General features: G+C 40.5%; 1 protein-coding gene across 4 annotated transcripts in view; it reads right to left on the bottom strand.

Annotated features, from left to right (window-relative positions):
• LOC147214067 (endonuclease V-like) overlaps nucleotides 1-20,569 on the bottom strand; it is a 77,150-nt gene that overhangs the window by 44,352 nt on the left and 12,229 nt on the right. For all 4 annotated transcript variants that reach the window (XR_015104433.1, XR_015104434.1, XR_015104432.1 and 1 more), the window contains exons 6-7: nucleotides 12,770-12,838; nucleotides 12,424-12,552 (exon numbers count right to left, since the gene is read on the bottom strand). Coding sequence is in view for 1 of the 4 variants with exons in the window: in XM_086142558.1 (XP_085998684.1) it covers nucleotides 12,424-12,552; nucleotides 12,770-12,838 (198 nt within the window). In the remaining 3 variants the exon portion in view is untranslated. The remainder of the gene's footprint in view (nucleotides 1-12,423; nucleotides 12,553-12,769; nucleotides 12,839-20,569) is intronic.

The raw sequence follows: 20,569 nt of genomic DNA, 5'->3' as shown, positions 1-20,569 counted from the left end.
AGACATAAACACATTTTGCAATATGATACAGAATAATTACGACTGGAGCTGTGCCTCCAACCAATTCCATTGTATTTTTATTGATGACAATTAAAGTAAACATATCTGAGAGGCTTTTTTTTTTTATATTCATGTATTGCAGCATTGAAGAGGCCACAATTCCTGTAGAACGTCGATTCTTTGGTTAGGCCTATGTAATTCCGACCTTTGACTAAGAAGAAAACTGAAGAAGATGTTGAAATTTTTGTGTGAACATTTAAAAGCCAGTCATGGTCACAAAACAATACAGTTTTTTCTGCACTATAAGGCGCACCTAAAAGCCTTTAATCTTCTCAAAAACCGACAGTGCGCCTTATAATGTGCTGCGCTTTATACGTGGATCAATATTGAGCCGCAAGAGGTCTCGCAACTACAGGAAGCAGCCCCTGACTCCATTTTCTCCCGCAGAAGAAGTAGAGCGTGGTGCATGCTGGGATACAGTATATGACTATGCGAAGCATGTATTTTCATTTCCATTTGTGTGTGTGTGCGCATTGCCGAAGTAGCAGCGGTAAAAACGGTTAAGGGGTATTCGCAAAGTAAAGAAGACCAAACAGAGTTTCTGAGGGAACAAAGCAAGATGGCTATAGTTAGTGGACAAACTTGAGCAGTGGGTTGTTGAACAGAGAGCAGCAAGTAGAAGCGTTTCTACAGTCACCATTCGAATGAAGGCAACAGCGCTAGCTAGCGACATAAACATCAATGAATTTAGAGGTGGTCCTTCTCGGTGCTTTCGTTTTATGAAACTCTTTGAGCTGTGACACTGGAAATACATTGTCTTCAACGAGGGCGGAGCAAATACCAGTAAGGGCTACAGGTACGTACGGTATTGTGAATGCACTAACTTGTTTTGGGAGTGAACAAAGCTGGGAGTTGTCAGAAGGTTGGTTTGTATTCTATTAATAAAGTTTGACCTTCTTATCTGACTGTTTTGTTGAAATTCCCTTTAGCATAACTCCATTTAGTAGATGCGTAACACGACCCCAGCCACTACTGTAGCTTCTATTTTATGCACCTTATAATGCGGTGCGCCTTATATACGACTTTAATTTTTTTTTTAAATAGGCCATTCATTGAAGGTGCACCTTATAATCCGGTGCGCCTTATGGTGCGGAAAATACGGTACATACAAATATCTGAAAGTGGGGGTTTCTCTTCTGACAAAATACCCATAAACCAGGTCTAGGTTCCAATTAGGTCAGGGTGAAATAAAAACTGAATAAAAAAAGCAAGAAAAAGAGAAAGAAACCTCAAAACACAGAAGGTGCTCCTCAAGCGTGAGTGAGCATAAACACTACTGGATGTAACTAACAGGAAGGAGAAAAGAGGAAAAAAGTGTGGCAAAGGGAAGAGAGGGACAGCTGCGTCCGAAAAGCCCATGGAAAGGTGGGAATCCACAGGTGAGCAGGTGTGCTGGCAGGGGCTTTTAGTGCACTCAGGCCACACTCACACACTGGCACAAATGCACAGAGGTATAAGTTCCCGGTTTCAGTCCACTGGCCTCAGGCAGGTCTTTATCCTTCAGCCCAACAAAACCCCTTAAGCCCGGCAGCTATGCCAATCTGCCCTTTTCTACAGCCTTTGCTTCCTTTTCCAAATCATTTTATAATCTCCTCTCACCGGAATACACTTCCCATCATTCACTTTGTTGCGAGCCAAACCCTTTTTATCACCCCAATCATTAAACTTTTTCCTCCGGATTTTATTCGAGGGCTGCACATCTTGTCTCCCTCCAGCCCTTCACCCACCTCCCGGCGGAGGCTCAGAGTCCAGTGGCTGGAGCGGCAGAATGTCAGCCTGCCATACATTAACATTTAGACAGCCTCGGGGCCCGAAAGGGAGCTCCAGTTTCAGTCAGTCGCTTCCTTTCGGCATGGACTGGCACAGCTGGCACCAACGGAGCGATGGTGTCAATCTTCATGGGTGTTTTAACCGGTCAGGTGTCGGCTGTGACAGCGCAGACTTCCACTTGGCTGTTTTTATCATTCGTGGATGGACTCGTGGCTTCACATTCAACGAGAAAAATCTTTGTTGTGTTTAACGCTCGGGTCAAGGCAGTGTCATTCCAGCTGATCGCCATTGATCGTTAAGAAGAACCGATCATGAAAATGGGAATCATACATTTTTTTCAAGTTCTGCTTGTGTAGAATTTGTGAATTTTGCAATTTTCTACTAAACTTTGACAATGTGGAATAAAAGACAACACGATACTAACAGGACATTCTTTGGATGCTGATATAAACAATATTTTACGAGGTAATCACCAAGAAATTTACCATAAAAAAGGCTGAAAATCCCAACATAGCACACTGTTCAAAAACAAAACGTAACGGATTTAAGCGGAACAGCATTAATGTTAACAAAAATTGGAAAGGGGCGACAAATTTCGGAGAAATGACTTCAAACATAAACACAATACAATTCATTTCACAAGATTTAATTACACATTGCTGCATTTAGCTATAAATTTGTGATTTCAAAAATCTAAAGTACACCTAAATCTAAATCCCAAAATTAATCAGTTTTTGTGAATTTTTTTCTACCTCTTGCATAACACTGCCCCCTATTTCCAAAAATCTATCACCACAATGAGACTGCACTCGATATATAACCAGTACATTGACAAGTGATGATAAATAATGCAAGTATTCACTATGCAACTACACTATTGGCTGCATAAGGTCCTTGATTTTACTACAAAACCAAAGTACTTTGAAGCATTTCCGTCTGTGGATTTTGCTGTTGTTGGACTGATAGACAATATATGTTGGAAGGCTTAAAAACCATATATAATTATGTTTAAGAGGCTTGATTCTGCCAAATTTGCCAAAAAAAAAACAAAACCTGTGAAACTGACTCCAGATCATAATGTGCACAGACACTTTATGGCAAACACACTGCAAGGAACACACGGAAGAACACGCACAGCCGGAACAGTATAAGTCGCAATAAAAATCAAGAAATTGTGGGTGAAAATACAGATTCTGTTCTGATTTGAGGGTGATTTTGTGTAATACTGTCTAAGCTTCAGTGTTAATAAATGTTTTAACAATTCTAATACCTGATGTTTGTGTGCAGGGTAAAGCAAGATTTATTTTTCTCTAAAAAGGCTTCTAGTTAGCATGTTGATTTATATGCTTTACCTGGTTGGCTGTATAATGCCGGAAGAACAGAAGACTTTAAATTCAAAAGTTTGCAAATGAAAACATGGCTGATGCTGAGTGCACTGTTGAGCTTAAAAAATGCAGAGGTTAAAATTATGTACAATGATCAGAAAATATTTAGTCACAGGTTCAAATAAAGACAGTGTTGGTACCTTTTTATGACTGGATTCTTTCATGTAGGATGGACCTTCGGGGGAGCAATAGTTTTATGTGTACTGTATTTTTCCTTTAGCATCAAGGGGCTGAACTGGCAGTATGTGTGAAAATGTCATTTGGGCTGTTGGATGCTAGAAGTGCAAATGGCCATATTCATTCATTCATCGTCTATACAGCTTTGCCTTCACACAGTGTCTCGGGGGGCCGGAGCCAATCCTGGCTCACAGTGGGTGTGAAAGAACCATCACCTGTTCATTATCTGTAGCTTTGTAGAAATGTGTTATGCACATATTTACAGTATCTTTCTATGAACAAGTCAAAATATGTTTATTCAGTAACCTGCACTTTCAGTGTATTATCTAGCAGTCACAGAAAAGGCAATGCATCGTCATTTAAGTCAAAAAGGAAAGGTGCCCTTCATAACACCAAGCAATTCTGGCATTAAATTTTGAGAGAACCTTTTTATCGTTGAATAACTTAACTTATGTTTTAGTTACCCCCAAACTAATTTTTTTCAGATCATTGAAATTCCGTAGTTTCTTTTGGTTTTGTTTTTTGCCAGCTGCTTCTTGTATTTTTATTCTAAAATTCACACCATGCTCCAAAGTGAATGCTGTGCAAATGTACTCCTTATTGAACTCACATGATTAAACCCCCCTTGACATTAGTAAGAAATCAATGGGGGGAGGACCTGGGGACAAAGTTTTATGGATGAGGTAAGAAAGAAAGCTACAGGCAGCATACATCCTGAGTTTGTTTACAGCAAAACAACTATTTATTTTAAGGTGATATATCATTCCTCTTGGTCTAAAGGTAAAGAAGCTGAGTTTATGCCAGGTATTGATATTATTGACCAAAAGAGGCTAACACCAGCTACACTCTCCCATCTGTTATGGGCTGATGCCCAAAACAGCCCAAATCATTTCTGCTCAACGATATTTAAAATATCTTAAAATATCTTTGAATTACCAATAAAAATGTCAGGAACTACTGCAATATTCAGATTAGTTCCACAAGATACAAATTTCAGCCCCAGGGCGAAAAACTAAAATATCCTGTGTAGCTCCTGTAGCTTGGCAACTATGACTGCTTAAAAAGAAGAAAACACAATTCACTCCAATAATTTTAATCTATATATCAGCGACCAAATGAATTCTTTTGGCATTTGAGAAAATTAGGAATATATTCTAATCATTCACATCATGAATGACTGCCATATTCTTTTCAAATTCAATGCAAAAAAACACCATGACAAAAAGAAAACATTAGATTAAGGCAATTTTTTTCTTTTTTCATGAAGAGAGAGGTTGACAAATGTACTTGACTGGATTAATCAAAGTTACCACGTGATGCAATACATGACAAAAAAATGAAAATAATCAACTATTTGTCACTTTGCAAATGCAAAATGGAATAGAGGATTCCTGAAAACATAAACCAGCACAGGAAGTTTCCAAGTTGTGACTCAAAAGTCACAACTCCAAGAGGACACAAAGAAGTAACTCAGGGCCTATTATTATTGGCATCGCTGGGAGAGCAGAGCTGAGACGGGGTGAACACAGTGACGGTGTGAAATCCCTGTAAGGATAATACTTCATAGTTAGCGAGTCTCTGCGGTCTCACTGAGTCTAGTACGTTTCTGTGTTTGCCAGCAGCTGCACATGTGTAAATCAAGGGTTGTGTGTGTGTGTGTGTGCATGTGCGTGTGCAAACGCATATTTGTGTTACTGCAGAGGTGACAACGACCGAAAACACACTAGCACTGCAGTTTTGAATTATTTAAAAAGTTTGAGATGGAGCAATGGGGATGTGGGGGCTGTAGGATAGATGGATGGATGACTGGATGAATGGATGGATGGATGGATGGATGGATGGATGGATGGATGGATGGATGGATGGATGGATGGATGGATGGATGGATGGATACGACAAACAGAAGAAAAACAAACAGTACATTGGGGATGAAGAAAGTTAGAGAACAAGGAAGTGAGAGCAAGTTAAAAAAGTGGAAAAGTATAAAAAAACAAAAGACACACACACACACACACAAACACACACACACACACACACACACACACACACACACACACACACACACACACACACACAGTCCAAGACAAAAACATTATGTTTGGGGCAGAATGAATTCTTGCATCGGCAGTTGTAATAAAACAAATAAACAATAAAAAAAACCTGATAATCTGCAATTCTCACACACAGATACTACATCCTGCCTCGCACAAAAACCGAAATCAGCAATATTTCTTCATGCTCCGCACCTCCTCCTCTTTCGTGTACCCATATATTCCCACACAAAATGCTTTCCTAGATCTATCTTTTTCAATGCATGCAGGCTCCCTATTGCACATCACTCACATTAAAATTCCATCTGCTTTTGCAATCTGGCAGTGCAGCTGTGATGCTTTTACATTTTCTGTCATCTGCCCGGCACATGGGGGGAGGTTGAGTTGGGGGAACCCAAGATGGAGCCATATTAACTGTGTCTAAGCTGGGAAGTTACACACATCCTTAGATATGTACGCGTCAAAGTGATGAGTGGCTCTTTGGGGGAGATTGTGTCACTGCAAACACAGATAAACAACAGCTATATAAACTCTTTGAGCTTTCTAGCGAAAACGGTTTTTACGGGAAAGTTCAAACTCCACTTCTTATATGAGCTAATTGCAACCATAAAGTGCAATGTAGTAGCAGCCTGAGTCAGTGACACCTGGGAAAAGGACAGAGAACCAAACCCTCAGACACCGGCAGAGAGGTCAGGCAATATGTTGTTGGTGTATGTCTCAAGCAACTCCTTGGAGTCCCATTACCAGTAGTCTGTCACACTGATAAGTCATGTCTTCTTACACACTTCTTCGTGTGTGTGATAGTGTGTGTGTGTGTGTGTGTGTGTGTGTGTGTGTGTGTGTGTAAGAATAATGGCCACGTAATGCCTTTTAGAGTGAAGACTGGAAATAATGACGGACGGACCAACTGTGGCCCAAAACAGCTATATGGAGTTTCAATTTTCCAGATAAGATGCATAAGCATTACCTGAAAGCAAGAAGTCATTAAAATGTAATTTTCCTTTAATTCGAAAATTCTTGCCATTTTATCACAGTTGAATATGCCTAACAGAGGGAATCGTGGAAATGTGGTACCATGTTGTTTGAAAGGAAAAAAATGCCTGCCGTATTTGCCATTAATGGCAGAACACCTGTGACTCGGCTTGTACAATACAATACAATTGCAACTGGTGTGGCTCATAGCAACATCTGCACTGCGAATCTGCGAAATACTAGATAGTTCTCTCATTGACAAACCTAGCCATGGCCACTGGACTTCATATTTCTTCTTGAAGATTTTTCATACGAAACACGCACCAAAACTGATGCTGTCCGTGAGACTGAACACATTGTTCCGTCTCTTAATTTGACAGCAGCATAAATGAACCCCGCTATGTAAACACCGCCTCGTGCGTCTCAAATTTGAAAATCAGAATGATTTCCCAGGCCAGTCTGGGCATGTTTTGCAATGAAATGGAATCATACCAGCAAAACATTTGTGGACTAATTTGAACTTGACAGTTCCTGATCAACTGTTACTCACGAGACGACTCAAAATGATTTTAACGCCCCACTCCCTGATTCAACTGCTGCCACTTTTATTTGGGGGCTCGCTCACTGCTCTCTCTGACGTCAGCTTCGTCTCTGTGACATTTACTTGCCAATCTTACAATCACAGTGACCAACAGGGACGAAAGACAGGATGGGTTTTGACAGGTGTGTTGTGTCCCACACCCGATTGCCAACATATAATCCTGTGAAGCGTGGGATAGCAAAGGGTGTGAGAAACTAATGGTGTGAGAGAACAGGGCCGAGGTGGGGCGCACGTACGTCTGCGTCTGTGTTTCAGCTTGAGCCATGATACAGAGGACTCTGCTGCAGCGGATTCACACATCAGCCTTCGCCCGCAAAATCCCAACCATGATGTCATCTTTCCCTTTCATCTGCTCCCTCTCCAAATCTCTCAGGCTGAGTGTGGTAGGAGGGGTTCATTTCGGTCATGGCGAGAGGGTTGCAAACGGAGGCTGACACTCATTTGAAATGTGTGCTGAAGAGGCTACAGATTTGTTCACCTGTGCCTGTCATTACACGTGTTGGGAAACTTTCACAGAAATATGTGTTTCATCGACAAACAGCCGCAACGATGCTGAGACGAGCTCGTTACCCTGATCTATGCTGAGGGTTTAATTCAGATATCAATATAAATATTGTTATAGGTAAGCTTTCACAATGTTTTCTTTTCTGGAAGGACATTTTCCTGAGTTTCAGGAAGAAAGTCCCGTGCGGTTTATTGGTAAATCAGAAATTATAATATATCCAGGTATTGGAGAGGCTAGGAGATGTCAAACAAGCATATTGTTGGAGTGTGCAATACTGACCCCCAGGTAAATTGAGTAGCCCCTTTAATCAAAACCTGGCTTAGTAACTTATCTGACACCTCAAGGCTATTTACTCCCACAAGTTGATATGACTCCCTCTTGGTCACAGATGAACAAGAAAAGACTGTCAAAAGGCAGGATCTCCATACATTTCTACAAAATCTTTATTCATTCATTTATTCATTAACTACACCACTTATCCTGCACTCAGGGTTGCGGAGGTGCAGGAGCCTATCCCACATGACATTGGCGAGGGGCTGTATTCACGATAGACCTATCGCCAGTGGATCACAGGGGTACACATGGTGACATACAACCATTTACTCTCATTCACATGTCTGATAACTTAGGGTCTGATAACTTATCTGTCTGGGTGTTTTGGACTGTGGAAGGAAACCAAAAGAAATCCAGGCAAACAAAGAGAGAACATGCAAATTCCACACAGGAATGCCCCGGTGGAATTGAACCAAGGACGTTCTTCTAAGAGTTGAAAGCACTTACAGCGTCACCGTGCCACCCTCTAAGAAATCTGAAATCAGCAAATAAACCCAAAAATATGGTTCAACCCTGCAATGGACCTTAAGAAGCTAGTAGAAAAGCAGGAGCAATGGAGACAAAATAATCTCATGTATCATTTTGGATCAGACTGTGAAAGCCAAAAAAGCTTTTCTAAATTTTGTGAACCTCAAAAAACCTGTAGCTGCCATTCTAGAAGTGCTGATTTCTCCATGCAAATATTGCATAGAAAGACCTTTTTAGCAATCAGGAAATAATGAGACTGTTGATATTTTAAAAATAGCTACTTGAAACAGGACTTTGGACATACATTTCATTGCTGGCTGATATTGTGGCTTTTAAAAAATTACTATGCAACAACTTTCAATTTTTATTAAGAGTCTGATTTTGTTTTTCCCAGCCATGGTGCATACACTGTGGGTCTGCAAGGGTAGATGAAGCTCTAGAATGATTGGTCACGTAAAGTCAAGGAGAAACCAAGGTACTATCAGGGTAAATTGGTTTCAAAAGCTCAATAAATGTGAGGGAAGTGTGGAAAGCATGAGAATCAGAAGAGCCACAAACCATCTGGACACATTAAAAAGCAACACACTACTGCAGCAAATCAGTATCCTGTAACACAAACAGCGCTAATACTGGTTTATCATAATGTATCAATTGCAGTATCAGCCTCCCCTTATACAAACGTACACTGTTATGCAACACGCTCTTCCACTCCCAGACTGATCACTGCCACAGAATTCAGCAGCTCAGTCCAGACCAGTGTGTTCAAGTTTACCCTCGAACCAGTGACATGCAGTCAGTAGAGGCAGGGGAGGCCGAGCCTCACTTGAAAGAAAAAAATGCAAAATGAAAAAATGAATTAAATTATTATATTTATTCAATGATTTGTACTATGAAATTATTTTCCACATAGCTTCACCATTTTTAGTTTTTTTTTTTTTTTTCAAAACCGCTGAAAAAATTCACATTTACCTTTCAAATATGAGGAATAGTTGTGCGGTGATGACGTCAGTGTCTCACCAGTCACAAAGCTCACCACACGTCACTGCCTCAAACAGGTGAAATATGTTACATCACCCAGATAGTTTTCCTGTCTGACCAACTCGATTTTTTAAAATATTTTTGCGGCAGCTCGTGACGGGGGTTGGAGGGTGGTGGTTCGCAATGCTCGAGGGTGTGGATCTTATCATACAAAGAAAATCTCTGCCGAACTCTGTCCAATGAAGAGGGAGACAAAGTAAAAAAAGAAGAGGGTGTGACTGGAGGAAGGTGAGCGTGTCCCTGTTTTCTTTCCTCTAATGCCCACATTGTCACTGCTGCCCACCCCTCCCATCCTACGAGTAAAACACATCTCACTTAAAAGAAACGAACGCACACGTCAGGGGGGTCGACCGCTGTGGCACGCCTGGAAAACTGAGTTTGAAACGTGTTTGAGCGTGTGCTTTCTGGGCAGCGAGAAGAGATGGAGAGGACAGCGGAAGCACAGCACACCCTGGCGGCAGGCAGAAAAAAAACAATTGGTAAATAGATCAGTTCAGGTCATGCTTTTTTTCCCTTTTACGTCCAAAAAAATGTCAGTTATGGGCTGTTTTACATTATTTAGACAAAGGTTTTTTTAGGACCTTACGCTGTCAAAGCAACAGCTTACTTGACTCTACTCATGAGGGCTGCAACATGGCCATTTATCTTGTTAAGAGTTATAGGGGGCTCGAGTACTCTCCTACATGCACTGTAGCAGCAATTTAAAGGTGCAATACGCGAAAAGGCTCTAAAAATTTCATGCGGTTGTAATACTAATAACCCCCTCAGGGAACAATCCAAGGCAGTCCGTGCATCATCTATTATGAAACTCTTTCAGCCTGAAGTTCCCGACGAGCAGACGGGAAAAAAAAAAAAACAACCAAAAAAAAACAAACAAGCAAGGCGACAGCACAGCTCAATCCAGAGCTGCTGGCCCCAGAGCACGTTCCCACTTTCATCTCTCAGGACTTTTTCAGCAGTGTCACCATGAACACTAACAAATCCCCCTCTTTTTTTTTTTTTTTTTTTTTTTTTTTTTCTTCAAAAAAAGTACTGACTTTTTGAGAATGATGAAAAATTTTGTAATTTCTTGGAGTAATTTAGAGAAAGTATTTCTCTTTAGTATTTCTCAGTATTTACATTTTTTTAAATGAATTTTCAGTCTATTTTCAGGTTATACAGAAAAAAAAAATCTTTATTTTTTTCTTCAAAGCTGAAATAAAAATCAATGTCAGGTAAATTAATGTATACTATCACCTCTTTTTCTGCACAGATTGCCATTCTTTCCATCACATTAAGGAGCACGGATACAGAACTGAAATAATTTTCATGGACAAGAAATGTCATTTTTCTTTTTATCAAAATTTCAATGCATTTTTCTGTATGTGGATTCTTCCTCATGAGATTTAGGGTTTTCAAGTTTGTGAGCCTTTGAAGAATGCACTTCTTACACTGATGTAATCTAAATTATATACTGTACACTGAGGAGGTCATTTGCTGTTTTATATGAGAATTCCATTGTGATTCCATTGTGTATCACCCAAAGGAAACAAAAAATGAAATAATTCATGCTGAACCCTGTCTATGATTTGTTTTTGAGATTCGGGACACAGGAAACAAAACGCATTTGTAAGCTTCTGCAGTGGCATTCGGGGAGCAGCAGGCTGAGGAATAAAATCAACAATTACACTGGCAGCTGCTCATGCGAATACATGTTTTATCCCTCCAAATATATTCGGATGAAGTCCTTCACGGCACCTTTGGTGGAATTACATGGTCCAACTCATTTAGGAAATTATTGGTTAACTTTATTCAGGGCCTTCCAATACTCTTGCTTATCTGTATATTAGATAGGGTTGACAACATCAGACATTTTAGTGGTTTTTCGGGTGCTGTTGTGACCGGTTGCCAATTGTCATGGTGGCATGACCTCAACACCCTTTTCCAGAAAGTATCCGTCTGGCATATTGTTTATGACCTCGAGACAGGCTATAACAGTTAAATATAAACGGTTAGGGCACATGTATTAAAAGAAAATGTATATTCAGGGGGTTTTGGTTAAAAGAATCTGGTGAAATATTGATTGATTGATCGATTCATTCATTCATTCATTATTTATACCAGGTCTCCTGCTATCACTGACCCAGGGGTGCTGAAGCCTATCTTATCTTGCCATCACCATATATGTATGGCAATGTTTACTGATATATATACTGCTCAAAAAAATAAAGAGAACACTTGAACAACACAATGTAACTCCAAGTCAATCACACTTCTGTGAAATCATAGTGTCCACTCAGGAAGCAACACAGATTCATTTTGACTTGTTTCAAGGACATTACATCAAAGTTGGATCAGCCTGGAGTTTGTTTTTACACTTTAATTTTGAGTGTGATTCCTAATCCAGACCTCCATGGCTGATACAATTGATTTCCATTGATCATTTTTGTGTGATTTTGTTGTCTGCACATTCAACTGTGTAAAGAGCAAAGTATTTCATATGAATATTTCATTCATTTAGATCTAGGATGTGTTTTTTAAGTGTTCCCTTTATTTTTTTGAGCAGTGTATATATATATAACTTACCATCAAGGTGTTACTTATACCCAGTTCCTTGTTATTGTGGTCTAAAGAGGGGATGGTTTTTGTTTTTTTTTTTTTTTTGTTTCGAGGCAAAAAAAGGACTGTCACAGTGAAGTTGTTGGAATCTTAAAATATCAGTGTTTTTGTTCCCAGCAGCTTTTGTAGCCTAAGATTCTTTGCATCGGAGTTGGAATGGAAACAGTTGAAGCATTCTTGCTTTAACTGTACACGTTCACGGCACAGCTGTAGATCTCGGGAGCTCAGCAGCAGATAGGAGCAACGCAGCATGATGTGCGAACCTTGGCGCTTCACAGCGGGAGGCTGCAGCTCAAGCGATGAGTGCTGCTCGCTTTCCAACTCAGCACTTTTGACTCACAGCTTAAGAGCTCAACTTTTGTTTCAACTGAATTATTTGCTTTGAGATGTGCCTTTTTACCAGAAACGTCCACATGGCGTCAATGTCCAAATGTGAGGTGTGTGTGTGTGTGTGTGTATGTTTACCTGTCTAATTGGCTCCGGGACACGGTAGCGGCAGCAGGAGTGTGTGAGGCGCACAGCTGTGTCCAGGCTGATCTTATGGCCGACAGACACATAGACTGGCTTTGAGCTCTTGTCAGAGCTACGAAGTGCCTGAAAAACCAACAAAGGTTGAATGTGTAATAATTTTTACATGATTTTCCTTTCGTCTGTCTCATTCTGTCTCATACCACCTGTCAAATAGATTTTTTGGAGTTTTTTTGTTTTTTTTTTTATGTGAAGGCTGTCAAACCAAGTGAGCAGCGATGAAATGGCGCCAGTGTTAAAAGTGTTTGTTTCTACTTTTTTGAGTAGCTGTCCTTTGCCGCACCTTTCCAAGCACTTTGCCCGAGGCCGCGATGAGCGGGAAGGTGTCTCCTCCTTTCTGTAGAGCTGCTATCTGAGGAGGCAAAGATGGAAAAAAAAAAAATCAAACTTTTTTTATGTGCTAAATCTCAATGTATAAAATACGTATATACTACAAGAGATTCTTGTCTCTCATTTCCTCACCACTTTTATTTACAAAACACCTAACATATATCATGTCTTTTTAAAAAGACAATACAAAGGGCCTGAAGGCAAACATGTATACACAAAAGGATCTTACAGTCATCATTAGCAGTAATATACTTCCTGGGTGATATGATTACAAGTGTGGACGGTTCCTGCAAAAGAAAGCAGTCTGTTATTGCTCTACGCAGCCCTGCCTTTAACGTATGGCTCGAATTGTTCTCCAATTCAGAGTGCGAGACATTAAAAGAATAAATAATGAACAAATAAAAGAACAAATAATGTTGATAAAATCTAGCGTTGTACTTGCTCGCTGTGGCCCACGACAAAAAAACATGATTTCAGAGCCATAAAAACCTAGTAAGGAGTTCCACTTTTTAATGCTGTTTTTGTTAGTTATTAACTCAATTTTTTACATATTGTAAATTATATAGGAAAGAGGAAAAAGAGGAGGCTGGAGACATATGCTCCTTGGATGGGAGGAAGATCATTTAGACACATAAACTAATAACACAACTCACAAGTAAAGTTTTGAATGCAAAAGTGGAGGTTAATTAAGTGCTTTTACTGGACTTACTTTTATACTTAAACATCGATCTTTACTCATATAAAGGAATGCATTACACGTGCATGTGCACGTGCTCACACACAAACACACATACACACTGTGTTAAATCCATCCTATTCATTTAGATTTAGCTTCACTGATTCATAACACCACCTGTGACACATCTGTATTTCCCTGTTTAAACAATGCGCAGCCAATTTTTTGGCTTTTTTTTTAACCAAACTCTTATAAAAGTGATGAAACAGGTGTTACTGGCTGGTGAGGCGGAAGGCTCGCTGGGAGCTACAGCCAGAATTTTAATCACTTGTTTTTATACTTGCTATTGAGGAACTAACCAGTCAATCAAATAAAATCCCCTTCTGACAAGCACATTTTCAACACTAGTCTGGGTCTCTAAAGGACATTCCAACACTTAAGAATACAACAAGAGAAGTTTGTGTATTAAATCACTCAAAACAGGTAAACAATCAAGCTGATCATGTCACTCAGCTCACATTTGATGAGGCTAGCTGGTTATTAAAAAGATGGATTGACTATTCAGTTTTTATCTAATTCTAGAAGTATAGCCAGTGATGAGTCGCTGGCTAAACAGGTTGCCGAATCCAACTATACTGTGGAAAAATCCTAATTTCAGCTGATCACGTCGGTTAACACCAATGTTATGACTACGATCTAATGTGGTGAATGAAAAGAAAGTTTATCAATTTTATCAATAATGCTCCAACTTCCCAGGAAGAGTCCTTGCACTTTAAAAAGTATGTCAAAACAGCTAGACAACATTCAAAGTTCCTTTTAATCTCAGCCCGCCTTTCACTATCCTCTCATCTAACAGAAGAGGTAAAAGAGGTAACAGGTTACAATAAATATTTTGTTTTGTTTTTGACAGCTTTTTGCCGGTAGTCTATCAGAAACATTTTGTGGTTTATGGCACTCTGAAAACACACATCCCGCGGGTTGTTAGAATACAGCATTTAAAAAAAAATCAATGCCAATCTTCAAGGGGGGGAAAACTCACTGATTATAAACATGGTTTTATATATTTATGTATATATATATAGAGTGGGGAGAACAAGTATTTGATACTTGTTTTTTCCCACTTGCAAAGCATGTAGAGGTCTATTTTTTAACTTAAGCAATTAATTTGCATTTCATTGCATGACATAAGTATTTGATCACCTACCAACCAGTAAGAATTGCGGCTCTCATAGACGTTATTCAAGAAGCCCTCCTGTTCTCCACTCATTACCTGTATTGACTACACCAGTCTGAAACTGTATAAAAGACACCTATCCACACACTTAATCACACAAACTCCAACCTCTCCACAATGGCCAAGACTAGAAAGCGGTATAAGGACATCAGGGATAAAATTTTAGACCTGCACAAGGCTGGGACGGGCTACAGGACAATAGGCAAGCACCTTGATGAGAAGGCAACAATTGTTGGCACAATTATTAGAAAACGGAAGAAGGTCAAGATGACGGTCAATCTCCCTCGGTCTGGGACTCCATGCAAGATTACACTTCACGGGGCATCGATGATCATGAGGAAGGTGAGGGATCAGCCCACAAGTACACACCTGGACCTGGACAATGACCTGAAGAGAGCTGGGACCACAGTCTCAAAGAAAACCACTACACCGTCATGGATTAAAATCCTGCAGCGCCGCATGGTCCTCCTGCCCAAGCCATGGAGAAGAAGGATGAGTAAAACCCCCAAAACACCATTCCAACCGTGAAGCATGCAGGTGGAAACATAATTCTTTGGGGATGCTTTTCTGCAAAGGGAACAGGACGACTGCAACGTATTCAGGGGAGGATGGATGGGGCCATGAATTGCATTGGCCAACAACCTCCTTCCCTCAGTAAGAGCCTGGAAGATGGGTCGTGGCTGGGTCTTCCAGCATGACAAGGACCCCAAACACACAGCCAGGGCAACTAAGGAGTGGCTCCGTAAGAAGCATCTCAAGGTCCTGGAGTGTCTATTGAACCCAATAGGAAATCTTTGGAGGGAGCTGAAAGTCCATATTGCTCAGCGACTGCCCTGAAACCTGAAGGATCTGGAGAAGATCTGTACGGAGGAGTGGGCCAAAATCCCTGCTGCAGTGTGTGCAAACCTGGTCAAGAACTACAGGAAACATCCGATCTCTGTAATTGCCAACAAAGGTTTCAGTACCAAATATTACGTTCTGTTTTTCTGATGTATCAAATACTTATGTCATGCAATAAAAAGCAAATTACTTGAAATTCATACAATGTGTTTTTCTGGATTTTTGTTTTAGATTCCGTCACTCACAGTTGAAGAGTACCTATGATAAAATTATAGACATCTACATGCTTTGCAAGTGGGAAAAGCTGAAAACGCAGCAGTGTCTCAAATACTTGTTCTCCCCACAGTGTGTATATGTATATCTTTTTTTTTCCTGAAATCAAAGTGTACCTTCACTGGTAAATTTTTCTATTAAAAAATGACTTTACAAAGACTGGTATGTGGTCACTATTATGGGACATCTTTCTAGCAGGGGAGCTGTAATTGAAATCAAATAAAGACATTTATATACTTTGAGGAATAAATGAGAATTTAAAGTGAAAGATGCATGACTGTCTTCATGGTCCTGTGATTGACAGGTGACCAATTCAGGATGTACCCTCCTCTGGCACAATAACAGCTGGGATTGGCTCCATCCCAAACCCGACGCTGAGTGCGGGATAAGCAGTATAGACAATAAACAAATTAATTACTCCCCGGTGCCAAGGCTCACAGACTGCTAGCATGAAATAAACAGTCAACTCCACAAGATCCTCCCTTGCTGTTACATAAGCAATGATGCAGCAATGTTATCAGACACAAATCAAGCACTTGCACCATTTTTAATTCCTCCAAATGAAAATTTTTTTGCACTCTACCTGCATCACATTAGCATGTATATGCACTAATGTGATGTATCTACTAAAGCTCATTTCAGGTTCATATCAGTTGATAATATCAACAAACTGCTAAATCAATCAGGCCCAAATGCTGCCTTCCGTTGATTTATGACTTCCGTCAAAGACAGGAAAACATTCTTTTCACGGATGCAGTGTGAGGACCCGCAGCACAGGAGACATTAACTGATGAAGCCATCCTCACACACAACATCAGGGCGATCAATCTCGGTGGCCAAAAACACAGACGGAATAGCTGGTTTCTCCCTTAACGCACCCTAAATGTATCCACTTCGATGGCTGACAAGTGAGATGTAGAGATGAGTGAATCCAATGACAGACCGGGAAGTGTTATTCTCATCATCAGAGTCCACCCACCTTTTCCTATCCACCGCTAACCACCGTAACACTGGGATCATGCCTGTGTGCTGAACCACTATCCTGTGTTAGTCACTATATTTCAATTATAGCCCAAAGACGACCACATTTGGATTTGTGCCCTAGAATCCAAATAGGAACTACCAGTACTACCCAAATAAGTTTGGACTTCAACATGAAACGTCATGGAAATCAACACTAGACCTGGTTGGACAGCAAAACATCTGTCTTCTTGGTTGCAGGTGGTTGGGATCAGTTTAAAAAGTCACACCATTGCTCCGATGCAAATGTTAATGTTAAAATTAATGTTATTAGGAATGTTTCACAAAAATTTAAATAATAACAATAATGGTTAGAATTATAGATGTTGGGGAATTTTAACCATCATTAGTCTATATCCGGATCTGCTTTCAAAGCTGTGAGAGGTAGGGCTCAAGATTACAGCATTTTAAAATGGAGCCAATTCCTCCACTCTGAAGTAAAATTGTCCTTGTTTAGTCTAAGAGACGGTGCAAAGTCAGGTACAGTGGTGTGAAGCTGGTGACGCTGTGCTGCGGGCCAGAGTGATGAAGGGAGCTTAGTCTCCATGATGGATGGGATGTCTGCCCTACTATGACTGATTACAACAAGCAGCCAGTGGGGGAGACAGGAAGGGCCACGCGGGGCCTCGGGGCCCGGCTGGGATGAGGCCAACTGAGTATCTGTGTGTACGTGCTTGTGCGTGTGCTTGTGTGTGTGTAACAGATTTGGCAGAATAGCAGAAGTCAGAAAGACGGAGCAAGTCATCAATAACATACTAGTTTGACTAACAGCCAGGCGATTGCACAGAAAAACACATACAGAGAGTGGAAAAGAGATGAAAAGGGAGAAAAAGAGGGACTGTTGAAAGCGAAGATAAAAAAAATTAATGAACACTGACACCTGAACAAAGAAGAGGGTATTTGTGAAACATTGTGAAAGATAACCTTCCTCTTCCCATTTGGGATATTACAGTCCAAATTGAACCACTGAAATATTAGTGCATATATTTCTGTCTGCATCATTGTCAATAACTCTCATCGTGCACACAACATCAAGGGGACACTGGATACAACCCCAGCTAACGGTGATAGGCGGGGTTCACCCTGGACGAGTAACCTGTCAATCACGGGGCCACATAGAAGACACACACAATAATTCACTGTTAAGACTCATTCAAAGCTACTGACAGTACTATTATGGTTTTGGACTAGGGGGGGCGGGGGGGGGGGAACAAGAAGCCCAGAAAGAAGTCACAAAGACATGGGGAGGACATGCCAGTCAAGAAGGTGTACCCCACTTCTCTCCAAATGTCAGCGACAATGGGCTCCAGCCCCCATGAGAACCTTTATGCCGAAAAAACTTAAGCAAAGTGCTTAATGAATGTTTGTTCTATCACCTTTTGCTGAAAAACATTGGGTTATACATACATTTTTTTAGCATGGATACCATTCATCTGTCCCATTCTTTGCCATTTCCAACAGTTTTGCACCTTACCAGTCACAACCAGTTGTCTTGGTCAGGGCGAGTCCAATAAGATGAGCGGCCGACAGCCACAGACGTAAAGGGACTCTTAAGTCTGCAGCAGATATTAAAATACAACGCCTTCCATTCCGGTCTCAGTGGCCATGTCCTCTTCTGCCTCCATCAGGCCCTCCCTTTACTACGAATGATTGTCGGTCAGGCCAGTTATGACTGATAGAGTTTGGTCTGCAGCCACTAATGCTCAGTTTACAATGTGAACCCATCTGAAAGAAAGGCAGTGCTCTCTTGCTGATTTTTGTTTTAATAATGCCGTTCGGGGAACATTTCATTAACTAAAAATGCTCCATTTATATTTCAAGCGATTTTGCATGACATCATATTAGTGTAACCTAGTGAAATCACCAAGGGAACTTAAATACAGTCATTAAAATGCGTATTTAAATCAATCTAATGTTGCGAACGTGGGGATAACTGCGAGGTGTAAAAAAAATAAAAAATAAATCAGCAAACACATCATTCTTTTTCTCAAAGCCATCAAACACCTGTGCAGGGAAAATACACACATATTTCAGAGGCTCTCGTGACGGCAGCACAGAGTACATTCTGCGTGTAACCTTCAAAGAACCTTGCCAACATGCTGTTTTCCAAAAACTCTCGCAGATATGTCACGGAGCACAGCAGTGGATCACTTCCAAGTGATTCAGCACAGTGGTTCATTGAGACAGTGAAAGCTGAGGGTTAATTTTCTGATAATGCGGTCGGGAGCTTAATGCGGCTTGCATTATAGTTATAGAATTTCCAAATCTAAAAGCTCCGGTAGTGTAACGTATAAGCTACCAGACACCTCGCATTTCCCTCTGTCAAACCTCAATGATTTGTGTCACAGAGATCGTCTCCATAGATATATAGGTCTGTGGCCTCAGCTGACCATGTTTTGTGGGAACAAATCGATCATATTCCTCCCCTCGGCTGAAATGAACTGACACAACCTGAGCCACAGACAGTAATTGGGTAAGATAGATTAACTCCAGCAGGGAATTATATTAGCCTGTTTACATAAACACGTGCGCGTAGATCTGTTAGCTATGGGTCAGATGGCTGCGTAAAACGCCGGTTCCCTCAGAACCTTTTTCGAGTAGCTCTTGTCATCCCTGTTACAAAAGATGGCCATCACGGCTTCTCTCCAAATCAACATCAATTACAGTATAAAGAATTAGCATAGTGACATTTTCCCCAGGCAATGCACTTGAGCTCAATTTTCACCTTACACAAACAGAAAAAAATTATCCTTTTTTTGGAAAGGGGGTTGAATCTCTTTGTTACCTGTCGGAGAGGCTGCTGCCGATTGTGAACTAACTTTTATTGAATATTCAAATCGTATATTTCGAAGCAGCCGGCAACAGTGTGTGCTTATGCATTAATGTGAAATGTGAAAACAGGAAACAGTCGACAGTCTGACGGTGAACAAAAAGGATGTATCTGAGTGTTTGTTAATAGTTTGGTTCTCACTCAGCATAACCGGTTAATTTGCCTCGATTACGAACTCCTTTGAAATTATTTATCTAATTTTAGAAAGCAGCCAGATGCCCGTTCAACCTTTAAATTTAACTTTTACTTGATGTTGTTCTCTCCAAAACAGGTCACCGGGGCTGCAGACAGAAACAAAATCAACATTTGCATATTAATGAAACCCCCTTTTTTTTTTTCTTTCCTCTCCCACAGGTATACTTTGAACAATAGGTGGTTGCTCAGGCTTAATCTGTATTCCAAGAGTCACAAAAGTAATACCTACACTAGGAGGCCTTGGCTTGCAATAAAAGTCACACCTATTATAATAAAAGTCAAAACAAGGTGCGTGCAGGCGTGTGTACGCACACGCACACACGCACACAATCACATGAATAGTTCATGTGCCATCACACTCAAGAGCAATTGAAAATTCTGTCCTTTGCTTTGTACCTCACTGATATTTATTTCCTTTCTTAGGAATAATATGACAGAAAATATTGCGCTCAGAGCCTGAACAAAATCCATGATATTTATTTTTGATAAAAAATGTGTTCCACTGTTACTCTCATACGTTGTTCCTGTGAATGCTGGGAGATATGTCTGGTCAATTACGGCAAAAAAAATCATGATTTTCTGAGAATCACATACTCAGTTGGATATATATCAAACATCTGCTCGGAAAGAACTTCACAGGACAAACACAGAACAAAAAAAAAAACAACATATTATCAGCATTTTG

This window comes from Fistularia commersonii, chromosome 35 (assembly GCF_037954325.1).
Source record: "Fistularia commersonii isolate RoL2024-O1a breed Wild chromosome 35, RoL_Fcom_v1.0, whole genome shotgun sequence".
In the NCBI taxonomy this organism is placed as follows: Eukaryota; Metazoa; Chordata; class Actinopteri; order Syngnathiformes; family Fistulariidae; genus Fistularia; species Fistularia commersonii.
Note: the sequence above shows the minus strand (reverse complement) of the source record. Positions and strands in the feature narration are given on the sequence as shown.